This window comes from Dasypus novemcinctus, chromosome 2 (genome assembly GCF_030445035.2).
Source record: "Dasypus novemcinctus isolate mDasNov1 chromosome 2, mDasNov1.1.hap2, whole genome shotgun sequence".
Taxonomy (NCBI): Eukaryota; Metazoa; Chordata; class Mammalia; order Cingulata; family Dasypodidae; genus Dasypus; species Dasypus novemcinctus.
In genome coordinates, this window is record NC_080674.1 from 81875487 (window position 1) to 81893812 (window position 18326).

At 34.1% G+C, this 18326-nt stretch overlaps 1 protein-coding gene across 5 annotated transcripts in view; it reads left to right on the forward strand.

Annotated features, from left to right (window-relative positions):
• The window catches only part of ZFYVE16 (zinc finger FYVE-type containing 16), a 90890-nt gene extending 73329 nt beyond the window's left edge, over nt 1-17561 (forward strand). For all 5 annotated transcript variants that reach the window (XM_058275416.1, XM_058275412.1, XM_058275409.2 and 2 more), the window contains 4 exons: nt 9332-9494; nt 10330-10435; nt 11868-12035; nt 15753-17561. In XM_058275416.1, coding sequence (XP_058131399.1) covers nt 9332-9494; nt 10330-10435; nt 11868-12035; nt 15753-15914 — 599 coding nt within the window. In that variant the 3' untranslated portion in view covers nt 15915-17561. The remainder of the gene's footprint in view (nt 1-9331; nt 9495-10329; nt 10436-11867; nt 12036-15752) is intronic.
• Nucleotides 17562-18326: the final 765 nt, after the last annotated feature.

An 18326-nucleotide genomic window follows, 5' to 3' on the forward strand; every position in this document is an offset into this window, starting at 1 on the left:
TTCATTATTTATATGGTTGAATAATATTCCATTGTATGGATATATACTACATTTTGTTAAATCCATTCATCTGTTAAGGGTTGTCTGTCTTGTTGATTATAGCCACAGTAGTGGATGTGAAGTGATATTGTGGTTTTCATTCTGGTTTTCATGTGTGTTCCCCTAATGGCTAATGATACAATCATGTGCTTATTTGTGTATTTTCTTTGGAAAATGTCTATTCAAATCCTTTGCCTGTTTTTAAATTGGGTTATTTTTTATTGAGTTGTAAGACTTCTTTAAATATTCTGGATTGTATACCTTTATCAGATATTTGACTTGCAACTATTTTTTCCCATTCTGTGAGTTGTCTTTTCATTATATTAGTGTCCTTTGAAGAACAAAAGTCTTTAATTTTGATGATGTCCAATTTATTTTTTCTTTTGGTGCTTTGCTTTTGTTGGCATATCTAAGAAACCATTGCCTATCCCAACCAAGGACCATGAACAGTTTTCTTCTTAGAGCTTTACAGTTTTAACTCTCAGGTGTTTAATCCATTTAGACTTAATTTTTGTATGTGGTATAAGGAAGGAGTCCAGTTCATTCTTTTGCATGTGGACATTCATTTGTCCCAGCACCATTTGTTGACAAGACTGTTCTTTTCCTACAGCTAGTAGCCTTGGGAATTTTGTTGAAAATGAATGAATGAATGAATGAATGAATGAATGAATGAATGAATGAATGTGAGGGTTTATTTTTGGACTCTTAAATTCTATTCAGTTGATCTCTATTATCTGTCCTTATGCCAGTACCATACAGTCTCAATTATTGTAGGTTTATAGTAAGTTTTCAAATCAGGAAGTATTGCCCTCCAACTTTGTTTTTCTTTTTCAAGATTGTTCCAGCTATTCTGAGTCCCTTGCATTTCTGTGTGAATTTTAAGATAAACTTACCAATTTTGCAAAAAAGCTAGCTGTGATTTTGATGGGAATTGTGTTGAATCTGTAGACCAATTTGGGAAGTACTGCCATCTTAACAGTGTTAGGTCTTCCATTCCATGATGAGAGATTTACATTTACTTAGGTCTTCTTTTAATTTCTTTCACCAATATTTTGTAATAAATCTTGCACTTCTTTTGTTACATTTATTATTTTATTCTTTTTTGAGGCAGATGGAATTATTTTCTTCTTTTTATTTTCAGATTGTTCATTGCTATTGTATAGAAATGCAGTTGATTTTTGTATATTGATCTTGTATTCTGCAACCTTGCTAGAACTTGTTTGTTAGCTCTAGTAGTATTTTTATGAATTCTTTAGGGTTTTCTGTATATAAGATCATGTCATCTATAAATTGGTAGTTTTGCTTCTTCCTTTCCTTTCCAATCTGAATGCCTTTTATTTCTTTTTATCACCTAGTTTCCCTGAATAGGTCCTCCAGGGTAATTGAATTGTGGAGGACCTCCAGTTAAATCAAAGTGGTGAGAATGGTCTTCCTTGACTTGTTCCTGATCTTAGGTGGAAAGATTTCAGTGTTTCACCATTACATATAATTTTAGCTATGGACTTTTTGTAGAAGTCCTTTATCAGATTGAAGCAATTCCTTTTTATCTTAGTTTATTGAATATATCATGAAAGGGTATTGGATTTTGACAACTTTTCTGTATCTATTGAAATGATTTTGTGATTTTTCCCCTTTGTGCTATTAATATGGTATTTTACGTTGATATTTGTATGTTGAACTAACCTTACGTTACTTAAATAAATCCCACTTGGTCATGTTGAATAATTGTTTTTATATGTTGCTGAATTGGGTTTGCTAGTATTTTGCTGAAGACTTTTTTTTCTATTTCCTAAGAGATATTGGTCTGTAGTTTTCCTTTTTTATGGTGTCTTTGTCAAGTTTTGAATTCATTGAATGAACCAGACGTATTCCCTCCACTTCTGTTTTGTTAAATCCATTCATCTTTAAATGTTTAAATGACTTTCCTTTGTGGATGCTTTTAAAAGTACTATTCAATCTCTTACCTTTTTTTTTTTTAAGATTTATTTATTTATTTATTTCTCTCCCCTCCCCCCCCAGTTGTCTGCTCTCTGTGTCCATTTGCTGTGTGTTCATCTGTGACCACTTCTGTCCTCATCAGTATACAAAACCTTTACTACTATAATGCTTTATTCCCTCCCCACCATTTTGCTTTAATAGTTGTACAAATTATATCTTTATTCATTGTGTACCTATCAACAAAGATTTATAACTTTTTCTTTATACAATTGTCTTTCACATTAGGTAGGAGAATAAAAGAGTTACAAACAAAAATATTTATACCATTTTTTTGTATTTACCTGTCTTTTAGTTACCTTACCAGTGATCTTTATTTCTTCCTATAGAATTGTGTCTAGTGTCATTTCATTTCAGTCTGAAGGACTACCTTTAGTATTTCTTGTAGGGAAGGTTTGCTAGTGACAAATTCTCTGTTGTAGTTTTTCTGGGAATGTCTTAATTTCTTTTTCAGTTTTGCAGTATAGTTTTGCTGGTTATAGAATTCTTGGTTGACAGTCTTTTATTTCAGCACTCTGAATATGTCACTCACTGTCTTCTCTCTTCCCTGTATTTTGATAAGTCAGCCCTTAATCTTATTGAGGACCCTCTCCATGGGAAGAATAGTTTTTCCTAGCTGCTTTCAAGATTCTCTCCTTGTCTTTTGGCTTTCAACAGTTTACGTATGATGTGCCTATGTGTTCATTTCTTTGAATTTATCCTGCTTGGTGTTCTTTGAGCTTGGATGTGTGGATTCATGATTTTCATAAAATTTTGAAAGAGTTCAGTCATAATTTTTTTTCAGATATTCTTTCTGTCCCTTTATCTCTCTCCTCTCATTCTGGGACTCCAGTAGTCATATATTGGTACTCTTGCTGATATCCCGTAGGTCTGTGGCTGTGGTCATTTTTCTTTATTCTTTCTTTCTGTTCATCCGACTGGATAATTTCAGTTGATCTGTCCTTTACCTGCTAAATCTGCTGTTAAGCTCCTATAGTGAATTTTACATTTCATTTATTGTACTTTAAACTCCAGAATTTCTATTTGGTCCTTTTTTTAAATGTAATTTTATAGTTTCTGTCTCTGACACCACATACAAACACAGACACATACACCTTATTCTTTGCACAAATGTCCTGGCTAGTGGGATTTGGTTTTCCATATTAATTTTTTTCTTTATTAGAGAAGTTCTGGGTTTACAGAACAATCATGCATTAAAATACAGGATTCCCATATACCTCCATTATTAACACCTTGAATTGGTGTGGAAAACATTTGTGCAATTGATGATAACACATTTCTATAATGGCACAATTAACTATAATCTATGTTTAACTAGGGGTTCACTGTTTGTGAAGTGTAGTTCCATGGATTTCTTTTTTAATTTTTATCCTGTTGCCATAGATACAATCTAACATCTCCCCTTTCAGTAACTTTCAGATATCTATGCCAGTGCAGTTAATTATGTTCACAGTGCTGTGCTACCATCACCACCATCCATTACCAAAACATTTCCATCCATCCAAATAGGAACTCTATAAATTTTAAGCCTTCTCTTCCCATTCACCACTCCTACCTCATCCTGTGGAAACCTATATTCTAGATTCTAAACCCGATGAGTTGTTATCTGGATATGTATTTCTGTTTACCTTGTGGTTATGATGAGGTTAAAATTTAACATCCTAAATATGTACCAATCATACTTGGTTTGATACCAACATAACTTCAATAGCAAACGCATATACTTTTCCTATACTCCTTTGTCCCCCCACCTTTTTTATACTTGTTACCACTTAAAACTTTGTACATTGTATGTCCAGTACCATCGATCTATCATTTTTATGCATTTGGATATTAACACATGTAGGAAGTAAGAAGTGGAGTTACATATCAAACAATACATTACAATAATACCAACATTTATAATTACCCCAGTGGTTACATTACGAAAAGTCTTTATTTATGCTACGTTGAACCACTGTCTAGTATCCTTTCCTTTCAATCTGAAGAACTCCTTTTAGCATTGCTTGTACGTCGGATCTGGTGGTGATGACCTTCCTCAGCTTTTGTGTATCTGGGGATGTCTTTATCTCTCCTTCGTTTTTGAAAGAGAGTGTCACCAGATAAAAAATTCTTGGTTGGCATTTGTTTTCTTTCAACACATTAAATATTTCACCCCACTGCCTTCTTATTTCCATGGATTCTGATGAGAAATCTGCACTCAGTCTAATTGGGACTTCCTTGTAAATAACATGTTGCTTTTCTCTTGCACGTTTTAGAATTCTTTCCTTGTCTATTGCATTCAATTCAAGAATGTGGCAGGGTGTATTTTTCTTCATGTTTATCCCATTTAGTGCGCTCTGGGCTTCTTGGGTGTGCTTATTCATGTATTTTGCTGTCATTATTTCTTTGAATATTCCTTCTTCCTTTTTGAGTTGATTCTTATATTGGGAGTGAGATATGGGTCCTCTTTCATTCTTGTGGTTATAGATATCCAGTTATCCCAGCACCATTTGTTGAAGAGAATGTTTTGTCTCATTAGCCTAAACTTGGTAGATTTGTCAAAAACCAATTGACTGCATAGGTGAGGGTTTATTTCTGGATTCTCAGTTCTCTTCCACCAATAGATGTGTCTATCTTTATGCCAGTCACATGCTATTTTGACCACTGTCGCTTTGTAATATCCAAACTCATAACTTAATCTTTAGCCAACATCACCTAATACCAAAGCTAGACAAAGATACTACCAAAAAAATTACAGACCAATTTCTCTAATGAATATAGTGCAGAAATTCTCAGCAAAATATTCGCTAACTGAATTCAAAAGCACATTAAAAGAACTATACACCACGATAAAGTGGGTTTTATCCTATGTATGTATGCATGGTTCAACACAGGAATAACAATTAGAATAATATATAATTGAAGCGTATATTAGTATATTTCAATTGATACATTGAAGGAGAAAAATAACATTATCTCAATTAATGCAGAAAAGGCATGTGACAAAATACAGCATCTTTTCTTGATGAAAACACACTGATAGGAAAGAAGGAAGCTTTCTCAGCATGGTAAAGTGCATACATGAAAAATTCACAGCTAACATTATGCTCTAAGTGAAAGACTGAAGGCTTTCCCACTGAGATTGAGAAAAAAGTAAAGGATGCCCATTTCACAACTTTTATTCAGTATTGTGCTAGAAATTTTAGGTAGGGCAGTTAGGCAAGAAAAAGAAATAGAAGACACCCAAATAGGAAAGGAAGAAGTAAAACTTTTGCTGTTCATTGATGATATGGTCTTATACCTAGGAAATCCTAAAAAAAGTCTACAACAAAACTACTAGAACTAACAGACAAGTTCAGGAAAGTGACAGGATACAAGATTATCCTTACAAAAGCAGTAGCATTTCTATATACTACTGATGAGCAGTCTGAGGAGGAAGTCAGAAAAAAATTCCATTTACCATAGCAACTACAATAATCAAATATTTAGGAATAAATTTAACCAAGGACATAAAGGGCCTGTATTGAGGGGAGCAGATTTGGCTCAATTGATAGAGCATCTGCCCACGCGCAGTGCTGATATACACAAGGAGTGCCTTGCCACGCAGGGGTGTCCCCTGTGTAGGTGAGCCCCACGCACAAGAAATGCGCCCCATGAGGAGAGCCTCCCAGTGTGAAAAAAGAGCAGCCTGCCCAGGAGTGGCACCACACACATGGAGAGCTGACACAGCAAGATGTTGCAACAAAAAGAGACACAGATTCCCTGTGCCGCTAACAAGAATACAAGCAGACACAGAAAAACACACAGTGAAGGGACACAGCAGACAACTGGGCAGGGGCAGGGAAGGGGAAAGAAATAAATAACAAATATATCTTTCCCAAAAAAAGCATATATTAGTTCAAAACATAATCTTTTATGTTTTGATGAGGTAAAAGTGCCTGAAAAAGAACTTTTTAGGAGTAATATGTCCATAACTTGTTGAGCTGCCTTTTTCTGTTCTTTTATTTTTGTGAATTTGAAATGAAGTTTTTTTTTAAAAAAAACAATCTTTTTCTTTTTGGGACTCATAAAAGAACTTCAAACTGTCACACCACCTTACAAATGGTCATTATTTTTTAAAAAAGGAAAACTACAAGTGCCAGATAGGATATGGAGAAATAGGAACATTCTCTCACTGTTAGTGGGAATGTAATTAAATAGTATAGCCTCTGTGCAGGACAGTTTGGCAGTTCCTCAGGAAGCTAAATACAGAATTGCCATATGATCCAGCAATCCCATTCCTGGGAATATATTCAGAAGAATTGAAAGCAAGGACATGAATGGACGTTTGCACACTGATGTTCATAGTGGCATTATTCACAATTTCTAAAAGTTGGAAACAACTCAAGCCTGTCAACTGATGAACGGATAAAGAAAATGTGGTATATGCATGCAATATTAATGCTATTCAGCTGTGAGAAGAAATGAAGTTGGGATGCATACAACAACATGGATGAACTTGAGGACTTGATGTTGAATGAAATAAGCCTGACACAAAAGGACAAATATTGTATAGTCTCCCTGATAGGAACTGAATACAATGAGTAAACTCATGGAGTTAAGCTATAGAGTATAGTTTACTAGGAGATAGAATGTGGTTTGAAAAGGGGAAGCTGATACTGAATATATGTTGAATGTTTGATAAGGTGGTTTATTAAATGTGTAGAAATGGATATTGTGACTGGTAATACATTATACTGAGTATAACTTACACTGCCAATTGATAAATGTGAATGTGGCTGAAAAGTGTAATCTAGGGAGGTTAACGTCAGTTCAAAAACTGCAGAATAATCTGGGGACTGTATATCATAGTGATTTCAATGGTTGATGATGATTGCACAAATACAAATATGTTCCTCCATTACAAGGTATTAAAATTATGGAAATATATGGGGGAAGTACAACTAATATAATGTATAGACTGTAATTAACAGAAATATTGAACTTTTGTACAGCTATTGCAAAGAAGGTACTATATCAATGCTAATGGGTAATAATGGGAGGTATTAAGGGCATATGGGATTTTTCCTTTTGTAATACTGAAAACGTTTTGAAATGGATTGAGCTGATGATAGCACAACTCTGTGATGAAACCGAGAGCCACTGAGTATATACTTTGGGTGGATGTACAAGGCAGGGGTCTGTATAACACGGTGAACCCCATGATGAATGATGGACTGTGGTTAACAGTACCAATAGGAAAACCATCTCTCATGAACTGTAACAAATATACAATACTAATACATGGTGTTAATAATAGGATGATTTGTGGGAAAAATACATCAAATATAAGCTTTGGACTATAGATAGGAATAATATGATGATATCTCTAGTCATTTGTAACAGATGTGTCACAACAATCTAAGGTGGTGGTGGTGGAGCAATATATGGGAATCCTGTATGGTATGCATGATTATTCTTTAAAAATTTGAAATAACAATATCTGTTTTTCAGTGTTAACTCTGGGATGTATTCCCTGAGATGTCTGTTTCTTGATTTTGTAACCACTTGATAATAAGACAGATTTTCTTGGGTTTCAGTTATCCTATCAAAAGTGTCTGCCCAAGGCGAATACAGTGTGCAGAGTTTTCCCTGTCTTTCTGGGTCTCTCTCTTGTCCTGGACTTTTGCTTATTTGTTTGTTTTCAAAACATCTTTATCTTTTGTTTTCACCAGTTTAACTGTGATGTGTTTTATGTGGTTTTCTTTGTATTTATCCTGCTTTGGCATTTATGGAACTTCTTTGCTATGTGTGTCAATATTTTTTCATTAAATTTGGGAAATTTTTTTAACCATTATTCCTTCAGATATTTTTTTCTGTCTCAATCTCTTATCTTCTGAAACTCCTAATACATATATATGTTAGACTGTTTACTATCATCCAACTCATCCTTGAGGCTGTTTACTTTTCTTCAGTCTTTTTTCTCTGTGACCTTCAGATTGGATAATTTTTATTGAACTTCATGTTCTCTTTTATAATCATCAGGCTACTATTAAGTCTACCTATTGAGGTTTTCATTTCAATTAAATTTCACTTTTCAGTTCTAGAATTTTCTTTTGGTCATTTTTCCAGTTTCAATTTCTCATTAAGATCTTTTTATCTCCTTATTCATTTAGCCCATAGTTGCTTTTCATTCTTTAAATGTATTTTCCTTTAGTTCTTTGAATGTATTAGCTGTTTTATTAAACTGTTTGTTTAATCCAGTGTCTTGGCCATCTCAGGGTTGGTTTCAGTTGCCTCAGGGTTTGTATTTTCCTGTTTCTGTCATGTAATTTTTTCTGTATATTTTTCATTGTTGATTGTTTTGAGACTTTAGATTCTATTAGCTTTTGCTGCAGAAGGTTTTGTGTTTTGTTTTTTTTTTTATCAAGTGTTTTAGTTGCTGATCCCTTTCAGCTTGTGTAGGCTTGATTTTATACTTTGTTAAAATGGATCTCTGGAAAGTCCAAGATGTTTAATAACCCCCTCTAACTTGGCAGCACTCACTCTCCAAATTCTGTGTTGCCTGAATATTTTATAAAAGCTTCATTTTGGCTTTGTTGATGAATTTGTTAATGAGGTGTTCATCTCTCTCCACTTGAGTTGGTGCAGACCACCAACATCTACTAACACTGCTTGACTTCTAGCATATTTGTTCTGCTCTCCACCTTTTTATAGCTCTTCTCTGGTAAGTCTCATCTAGTCTTACTATGTTAATGTGCCCCTAGATGTAGTCCAAAGACTGAAAGGGAATCTACCTCCACAGCTTTCTGGTGATCTCCTCTGTGAAGTTCCCGCTCTTCAGTGTCTTGTCTCCAGATTCCAGACTTTCCCAAACTCTTATCTCTCTGTTAACTCAGTAAGGCCATTGTAAGCTAATTGGGTCACTGTGAGGAAATTATTCCCAGACATGGGTGATTGTGGATGCCTGCTTCACTTTCCCATTAGAGATCACAGTATTGTACGACTTACTATCCAGTACCTAAAAACAGTTGTCTCATATGTTTTGTTCAGTTTCATGGTTAATGTCAGAAAGGAATAATTTGGTACCTGTAATTTCATCATAGCCAGAAGTGGAGTTCTTACCCTTATATATTTAACCTTTAAAAAAAATGAATTCTTAACTTTGTGAAATACTTTTCTTAGTTTCCAGTGGTAAGCAACCATTAAGGTAATCTAAAAAATGATTTAAAACCTTGTATCTTGCATAGAGTATACTTTGATAGCAAATTTTATGGCTTAGGCATGCAAATTAATATTTGGTAAAAGGAATGTGAAATGTAACTCTCCTTTTCAGATGGCTTAATGGTACAAATAACTCCAGAGACCATGGATAGTTTGCGGCTGGCTCTGCGAGAGCAAAAAGACTTTAAAATTACATGTGGGAAAGTTGATGCAGTTGACCTGAGAGAGTACGTGGATATCTGCTGGGTAGATCCTGAAGAAAAAAGAAACAAAGGGTAGGAATTTTTTTGTTACTAAAATGTAGTCGTTTTAGTGGGGCCGTAGAGGGGCAGGGGCTAAAAACATCATGTTAATAAAATTAAATCTCCTATAAGTGGACCTAGAATAATGCCATTAATTTAAAAGCTTATATGTCATTATTATACAGTATTTTTTTGAATTTGTATTTCACCAGCTTTATGTATATTTTCTTGGCCAAGATGCTGTGAATTATTCAAGGGTGATCAGTGATAAAAGGACCATTGTGTAGCAGTGTGGGCTTGATGTCAGGGCTGAGAAAGACAAGATACTTTTTTGTGTGAAGTAAAAGGATGCCCTTTAAGTGATTATTTTATATTATATTGATTCACTGTAAATAAGAAAAACTGAATGTAATAATATGCACGTTAGAGGTCTTGTAGATTATTATTCCCACTCCTTCCTCTTTTCAGTTACCCATTTTCTTTCTGTTTTGGAGACTAGCTAAGGGGTCTGGAGCAAAGAAGGAAGAAGAGGGCTAATGCTGAAGTTCCAAAATAGAATATTTGAATTCATGAGACAGCTTTTCTGTTAGGAGACTACTTAAAGTATTTTAACTGTCACATCTGAATTGGGCACATAAGAAAGTAGATATAATATATTGAACAAAAAAGATGATTACACAATGAAGAAATCTTGGTAAATGAATGTGAATTACTGATTTAATATTTTATATATAATTTAAATGTCTTGTTTCTGCTTTAAATTTATAGTTTTCATATTTTTTCTTTTTATCCTATTAAATCCAATAATTCATTTCATAGGAAGAACACTGCTACTAATAATCCTATTTTACTATGTTTTATTCTATAGTGTTATCAGTTCAGTGGATGGAATATCATTACAAGGATTTCCAAGTGAAAAAATAAAACTGGAAGCAGATTTTGAAACTGATGAGAAGATGGTAAAGTGTACTGAGGTAACTGAGAAAGAGAATTCCTTCATTTTACATACTGTGTTGAATATTGTTTTTGTTTTTTTTAACTCGGAGATTTTGTAGTACTTATTTAAGATGCATAACTACCCCCCACACTTCCTTTTTTTTTTTTGAGGTACCAGGACCAGGGATTGAACCCGGGACCTCACGTGTGGGAGGCCAGCACTCAACCACTAAGCCACATCATCTCCCTTGAGTTTGTTTCTTCATTTGTTTGCTTGTTGTTCTTGTTTTTTACTAGATGGCACTGGAAACTGAACCTGGGACCTCCCATGTGGGAGGCGAATGCTCAACTTGTTGAGCCACGTCCACTCCCACACTTCCTTTTATATACCAGATTTGGGTATCTATAAGGTTATTTCAGACAATTGTATGTTGGCACTGTCTGCCAGTTAACAATTTAGTTTTGGCATCCTTGGCATCTTATCTGTCTGTACATTTGACCGTATTCTTTTTACTTTGTTATTTTACCAAAAAATGGAACATGCAAAACTTTTTCATATGTGAATGCTGATTGTAAATTGGTATCAATAGAAATGTTTGGGTTTTTTTTAGGAGCAATGTTGAATTATGTTAAACCTTATTCTCTCCTGATTCCTCTTCAGACCAGTGACTAGGATGAGAGGCAATAGAATATTACTTGTTTGACATTAACTTCATATATATGTCCTTATAAGATGGTGATCTTTTAGGATGAACTCCTTAATATCCTTTTTTTTTTTTAAGATTTATTTATTTTTGTATTTCTCTCCCTTCCCCCCCCCCAGTTGTCTGCTCTTCTGTGTCCATTTGCTGTGTGTTCATCTGTGACTACTTCTATCCTTATCAGCGGCACCGGGAATCTGTGTTTCCTTTTGTTGTGTCATCTTGCTGCATGAGCTCTCTGTGTGTGTGGTGCCATTCCTGGGCAGGCTGCACTTTCTTTCGCACTGGGTGGCTCTCCTTATGGGGCGCACTCCTTGCGTGTGGGGTCCCCCACGCAGGATCACTCCTGCATGGCATGGCAGTCCTTGCGCACATCAGCACTGCGCGTGGGCCAGCTCCACACAGGTCAAGGAGGCCCAGGGTTTGAACCGCGGACCTCCCATGTGGTAGGAGGATGCCTTATTCATTGGGCCAAGTCCACTTCCCTCCTTAATATCCTCTAGACTGAGTTAACAAGGCTTTTATGTTACAAGGTAACTTTAGGCAAGATAGCTAAAGGATTTCCAAATTCTGTAACCTTTGGTTTTAAGTTTTATTTCTAGTATGTATTTGGCTGTAGATATAGAATATTCTTGACTCATGAATTTCATGGTACTAACAAGGTTACATTGAAAGTATCAATTATTGCATTTTTAGTTACTTTTAATTTTTTTTTTTTTTTTTCTTTTAAGCTTGATCATGACTTATTTCCTAAATAAATACATTTCAGGTGTTCTACTTCCTAAAGGACCAAGATTTGTCTATTTCTGCAACTCCTTATCAGTTTGCAAAAGAAATAGCCATGGCCTGTAGTGCTGCACTGTGTCCTTACCTGAAAACTCTAAAAGATAATGGGATGAATAAAATTGGACTCAGAGTATCCATTGACACTGATATGGTGAGGCATGTTTTTGTGGTGTCTTTTGAAATTAATGTATTATATATTATCAAAAGTTTTTTATTTAATGTTTTATTTTGTGATAAAAGAAAGGAACTAAGATTTTCCAAGTATCAAATGTATGCTACCCAACTTCACAAACATTATCTCCTTTAATCTCCTCAAGGGGTTAGCAAACATCTTCTGCAAAAGACTAGCTGGTATATATAATGTAGGCATTGTGGTCTGGATAGTTTCTGTCACAACTTCTCAACTCTACCATTGTAGTGTGAAAGCAACCACAGACAGTATGTAAATGAGTGAGCATTACTGTCATTTTACGAAACAGGTGGCAGGCCAGATTTGGTCTGTAGGCCATAGTTTGCTGTTGTTTGCCCCATACCAATCCTGCCTCATAGTTAGGTTTGTGTAATTATTCTCTAGATTCTATATCCACGTGTTTTAAAATTATAGAAGTCTACAGGTATATACATAACAGGACTGCTTCATTGAACATTTCCAGAGAAAAGCATTAACATGGAATTCTGTGTAATTGTGGCCCCTGTCAAAATTATTAATAACTCCAGACTACAATGTGCATGGTTCCCACTAGAGTTGTATAAGGCAGTAGCCCTGCAAAGATCTCCCTGTCTTTGCCCCCAACCCCTTAGCCCAGCTCAATACTGCCCATCATCCCTCCTTTCCACTTACGTAATCAATGTTACTTCTTATGTATTCTTTGTGATTTTATGCAGTCCAAGCAAATAACTGTCTTTCTTTAAAAAGAATTTCATAGTAATCAGTTGTGTAAATGTGCCATAATTTATTTTACTATTTTTAATGCATGTTTCACTATGTGTTTATTGACATTTAGGTTGTCCATAATATTTTCGCATTTTCGTAAATGTGAGTACAGCATATCTTGGAGATATTATAGGTTCAGTTCCAGGCCAATGCAATAAACAGAATATCACAGTAAAGCAATACAGATTTTTTTTTCCCAGTACATATGCAAATTATGTTTATACTCTACTGTAGTCTATTAAGTGTGCATTATGTCTAAAAAACCAATACACATACCTTAACAAAAAATACTTTATTGATAAAAAGTGCTAACCATTATCTGAGCCTTCAGCAAGTCATAATCTTTTTGCTGGTGGCGGGTCTTGCTTTGATGTTGATGGCTACAGACTGATAAGGATGGTGGTTGCTGAAGGTTGGGGTAGCTGTGGCAATTTCTTAAAATAAAACAATAATGAAGTTTGCCATTTCAATTGACCCTTCCTTTCACAAAAGATTTCTCTGTAGCATGCAGTGCTGTTTGAGAGCATTTTACCAACAACTAGAACCTCTTTCAGAATTGGAATCAATCCTGTCAGACTCTGTCACTGCTTTATCAACTAAGTTTGAATAATATTCTAAATCCTTTTGTGTCATTTCAACAGTGTTCATAGCATCTTCACCTGGAGTAAATTCCATCTCAAGGAACCACCTTTTTGCTTAACCATAAGAAGCAGTCTAATATGCCAAGAGGAACAAAACAGACAGTTCACAAACATAATCTAATATCTACTTTAGAATTCACAAACAATATCAAACTGCTACAGTAGGGTTATTAATTGGCCCATTTCCAATATTGTTTTGTCTCAGGGCATAGGGAAGTCCAAGGATAGGGAGAGAAATGAGGAAATGGCCAGTTTGTGGAGTAGTCCAAACCCACGCATTTATCAGATAAGTTTGCCACCATATATGGGTGCAGTTCATAGCATCCCAAAACAATTACAATAGAAACATCTAAAGACCACTGATTATGAATTACCATCCAGATATAATAATTTAAAAGTTTGAAATATTGTGAGAATTACCAAAATGTGAAAGAGACAGAAGTGAGCCCATGCTTTTGGAAAAATGGTGCCAATAGACTTGCTCAATGCAAGGCTGTCACAAGCCTTCTATTTGTGAAAAATGCAATACCTGCAAAGTGCAATATATACTTCTATATCTATAAGAAATTTCTTACAAGTAGAATTGCCAGGTTCAGCTGTGTACTTGCTTAACAGAATTACTAAATTGCCCTGAATAGAGGTTATGACAACTTTTGTTTTCTGCTAGCAATTTGTTAGAGATTTCTTTCCCCCACATTCTTATCAGAGCAGTATGTAATCAAAAGTTTTAGCTTTGCCAATTTGATAGGTGAAAATGATAGTATTTTAACACACTTTTATAATGGGTGGTGGTGATCATCTTACATGTAAGAGCTATTTGTTTTTCTGTGAGCTTTTGTGTCTGATCGATATATTTCTTTTGTTCATACTTTTAACATTAAATATAGTAGATTTTCAAAGCAAGTTCTTCATTAGGATGGTTAATCTAAACATGAGCAAGTTTTATATGCTAAGGTTTGCTTTTCTCCAGCCAGAATGTGTTACACCCATAGTTCCTAAGTGAAAGAGGAAGTTATGTTTTCATCTCACTGTTAATAGTCACTTTTCCCAGGAAGCACCTTAAAATTGTTATTTGAGTAAGCACTGTTAATATTTCCATTTGTAGTCAACTGTATTAAAATTTAATTTTCACCTGCCTCATCAATATTAAATCCAACAACAAATTGGAAGTGTTTTTCAACTCTTTATTTTGAAATAATTTCAAGCATACAAACGTAATACAAAGATTTGCAACATTCCCCACTCCTCCAGATAACCAGATCCACCAATTTTAACCTTTTGCCACATTTGCTGTATCAGTCTATCATCTATCTATCTATCATCTTTTGAACATTTGAAGGTAGATTGTACACACCATACTCCTTGAACACATTATATTTTCAGTGTACATTTATTTCCCATGAACATGGATATTCACTTATGTAACTGCCCCAAGTACAGTTATCAAGTTCAAGCAATGTAACACTGATATAAAACTTACATTCTATATTCCACTTTTTCTCATGCCCCAGTATCCTTTTGAACCTTTTCTCCTCCATTCTGAGAGTCCATACAATATCCTTTTACATTTGATTGTAATTTATCTCTTTAGTTTTTTTTTAGTTGTGGAAACATATATTTTAACATTAATCTTCTCACCTTCACCCTTCCCAAGCATGCCACTTAGTGTAATTAATCACATTCACAATGTTGCAGTACTTTGACCACCATCCATTATTAGAACTTTCCCTGCGTCCAAATAGAAACCTTACACTCATTTTTCATTAGCTCCCCTATGCCACTTCCCCCACTCTTGGTAACCTGTATTCAACTTTCTGTCCCTACATTTGCATATTCTTTTATTTTCTTTGTAGTTACCATAGGGCTTAAATTTAGTATCCTAAATCTGTAACAGTCTCTTTTGCTTTGATTCCAAAAGAAGTATTTTAAGCAGATTATTTTTTAACTACTGTAAGGTTTTTATTTTAAGTCATGTTAGTAATTATTCAAAGCCCTGAACCTCCAATATGTTTAAATGTTCATAGAGAGGAGAGGAAACCTAAAGTATTAAGTTTTTTATTTTTATTTTTATGCTATCTGAGGGAGGGGCAATTATAATTTACATAGTAGATGGATAAAAGAAATATAGGACAATGTATAACATTTATTTTATAAATAAAATATCAAGTTTTTTTATTAACATGCTTAAATGAATGGTATTTTTAAATATTTTAATTATTTTGTATTCATCTGTTGAGCTAACCAAGATTGCTTATCTTCTAGAGGTGCCTTACAAAGATTTTTTTTTTTCCAGGTTGAATTTCAGGCAGGATCTGAAGGCCATCTTCTTCCTCAGCATTATCTGAATGCTCTGGATAGTGCTCTGATCCCTGTGATCCATGGCGGGACCTCCAACTCTACTAGTTTACCATTAGAAATAGAATTAGTGTTTTTCATTATGGAAAACCTTTTTTAGTAAAAGGATGTATTACAGACTGGTTTGGTAGAACTAGCTATAGCACTAAAGGTCAGATGCCACAAACACTAATGTTAATACAGTTGATATTTGAAACATGTAAGCTTTGCTTTTTCAGGCAGGAATGATTTTTCTAAATCATTAGCACAATTATTTAAAACTCTAAAAATGTAAAGGATCCACATGTTTTGGACCTTTACAATTAATAAACGTACTAAAAAGACAAGGATTTCTTCTATCTTTAAGAAATTTGTAGCATTTACTGTGTTATTTAAATGCTAAGCCAAAGTATCCACACCTAGTTATACCTCTTTAATGCCAATAATGGTTTTAATGAAGGCTTTTTTCAGATGTAACCTTATGAGATTTTTGAAATATGTTTTGTGTATATGTCAATTAATTACTGGTTTCTAAAGTCCGTTAGAAATGAATTTCAGTGGCAGTTTCCAGATCTTAGACCTATATGATAATTCTTTGAATAAAGCAGAAAACTTATTTGTATAATTGGAGTGGAGACCTACCTCCATGATTAGATAAACTCACTGTTTGGATTAAAATCAAGATTTTGCCTTTTTCCTCTTTAAATTATTTTATATACACACACATACATATATACATACATATGATTTTTCCCAATTAAATGGGTATTCTTAAAATAATTGTGAGTACTTCAGGAACTTGTGCTTCTATATTTATGTATATTGTTTTTATAGAGAGAACATATGATTCGGTATGTGTTTTATAAATCTTTATTTATAAATAGGTAATATTTTTGTATTGCAGTACATTATTTCCCTCCTTTCTTTCCAAAGTATACCACTGCATTTACCATGTCTAAGAGTGGTTGACGACAGGCCAGATGACCCTTGAAGTAGTCATTATGTAGCAATAAATGAAGGTTTCTTTTACTTCTACTTTAATCCCTAGAAATTTCCTGGCAACACTGCATATTTTCTTTGACACCAATGTATTAATTATAAATATTAATGAACTAATTACTTTTGCATACTTTAAATTCTTTATATTATAGTTATTTTTGATACAGGATATTAACATAAGCTAAATTCTATGTATTTGAAGTACACATGAAACTTGTGCCTGAGTTACATAGACCTTTGAACCCTGATCAAATTTCAGAAACTGTTAAGAGTTTTCCTCTTTACTTCAAATGGCAAAAAAAAAAAAGAAAAGAAAAAAGGAAAGGGCATGTTTTAGTGGGTCCCATCATTTAAGTTATATAAAGTCCAATAATTATTTTGATGCTTTTTTTATTCTTATGTGGAATATATATCTTTTGTATCAAAAACACTCTTTGTACATCTCAAGGAAAAGAACCATACTAAATAGCCCTGTTTGGAGAAAAATATTCACAAAGCATCTCAACTTAAAAGCCAAGATAAGGTTATAATTGAGGATCTGAGGGCTCAGGCTAGAAGAGACTGAGAATTTAAATCAGTTTGGGCATATGATTCCTGCTGAATCGCATCTGTAATACTAGCCAAAGACAGTGTGGAGAATATCAGTCTTCTGGAAGTAGCTACTTCATAAGCAATGTAAAGTGTTGCAGAAATTAAATGAAATGGTAACATATGTAATAACTTGTGAAATATTTAAATGGTATAAGATTAAAAAAAATTGCACATCAAACTCAGCTTGTGTTTTCTTTATGTGGTATGTTTTTATTTTGTGGTATAAGTAATTGCACAACCTATGAATAATGAATGTACCATAAAGTAACCAAACAGTGGAGGACTCTTCCCATGATGGAATAGCTTTGCCTTAGTTTTTTCAAAGTATGTACATTCAATAATAATTAGAATTATGCTCCTGACATTTGGAGGCACATTTTAAAAGTGTTTGTTGTAGAAGAATATGTTTCTATTACTTATTTGGTCATGTTTTGCACATTGGTATTTAAATTGAAATTTTAGTTCTTTCAAAACTGAGGAAATAGAATGTTTTTTTTGTATTCAGTCTGCAGTGATATATTTCTAGTCTTACACCTTTTATTACTACTGTCTCTGAATTTTGAAATATGAAGTAAAATGTGGCCCATCTGTTTTTGCAGCATTACAACCAACTGTGTGTGTTTGTATACTTTGTATTTGCAAAAAGCACTTTATTAGGCTCCTTTGATTTAAAGGTGAATAGTTATTTCCACTCTTGCAGCTAAATATGTGAAGCAGGTAATTATCATATAGTAGAAGTAATTGTTGTAATAGAGATATAAATCTTGACTAGGTGGTTGGAAAACAACCCAGGAAGATAGCCATACTAATAATAAGAAGGCAGTCTGTATTAGTCAGCCAAAGGGATACTGATGCAAAATACCAGAAATTGTTTGGTTTTTATAAAGGGTGTTTATTTGAGGTAGGAATTTATAGATACCAGGCCATAAAGCATAAGTTACTT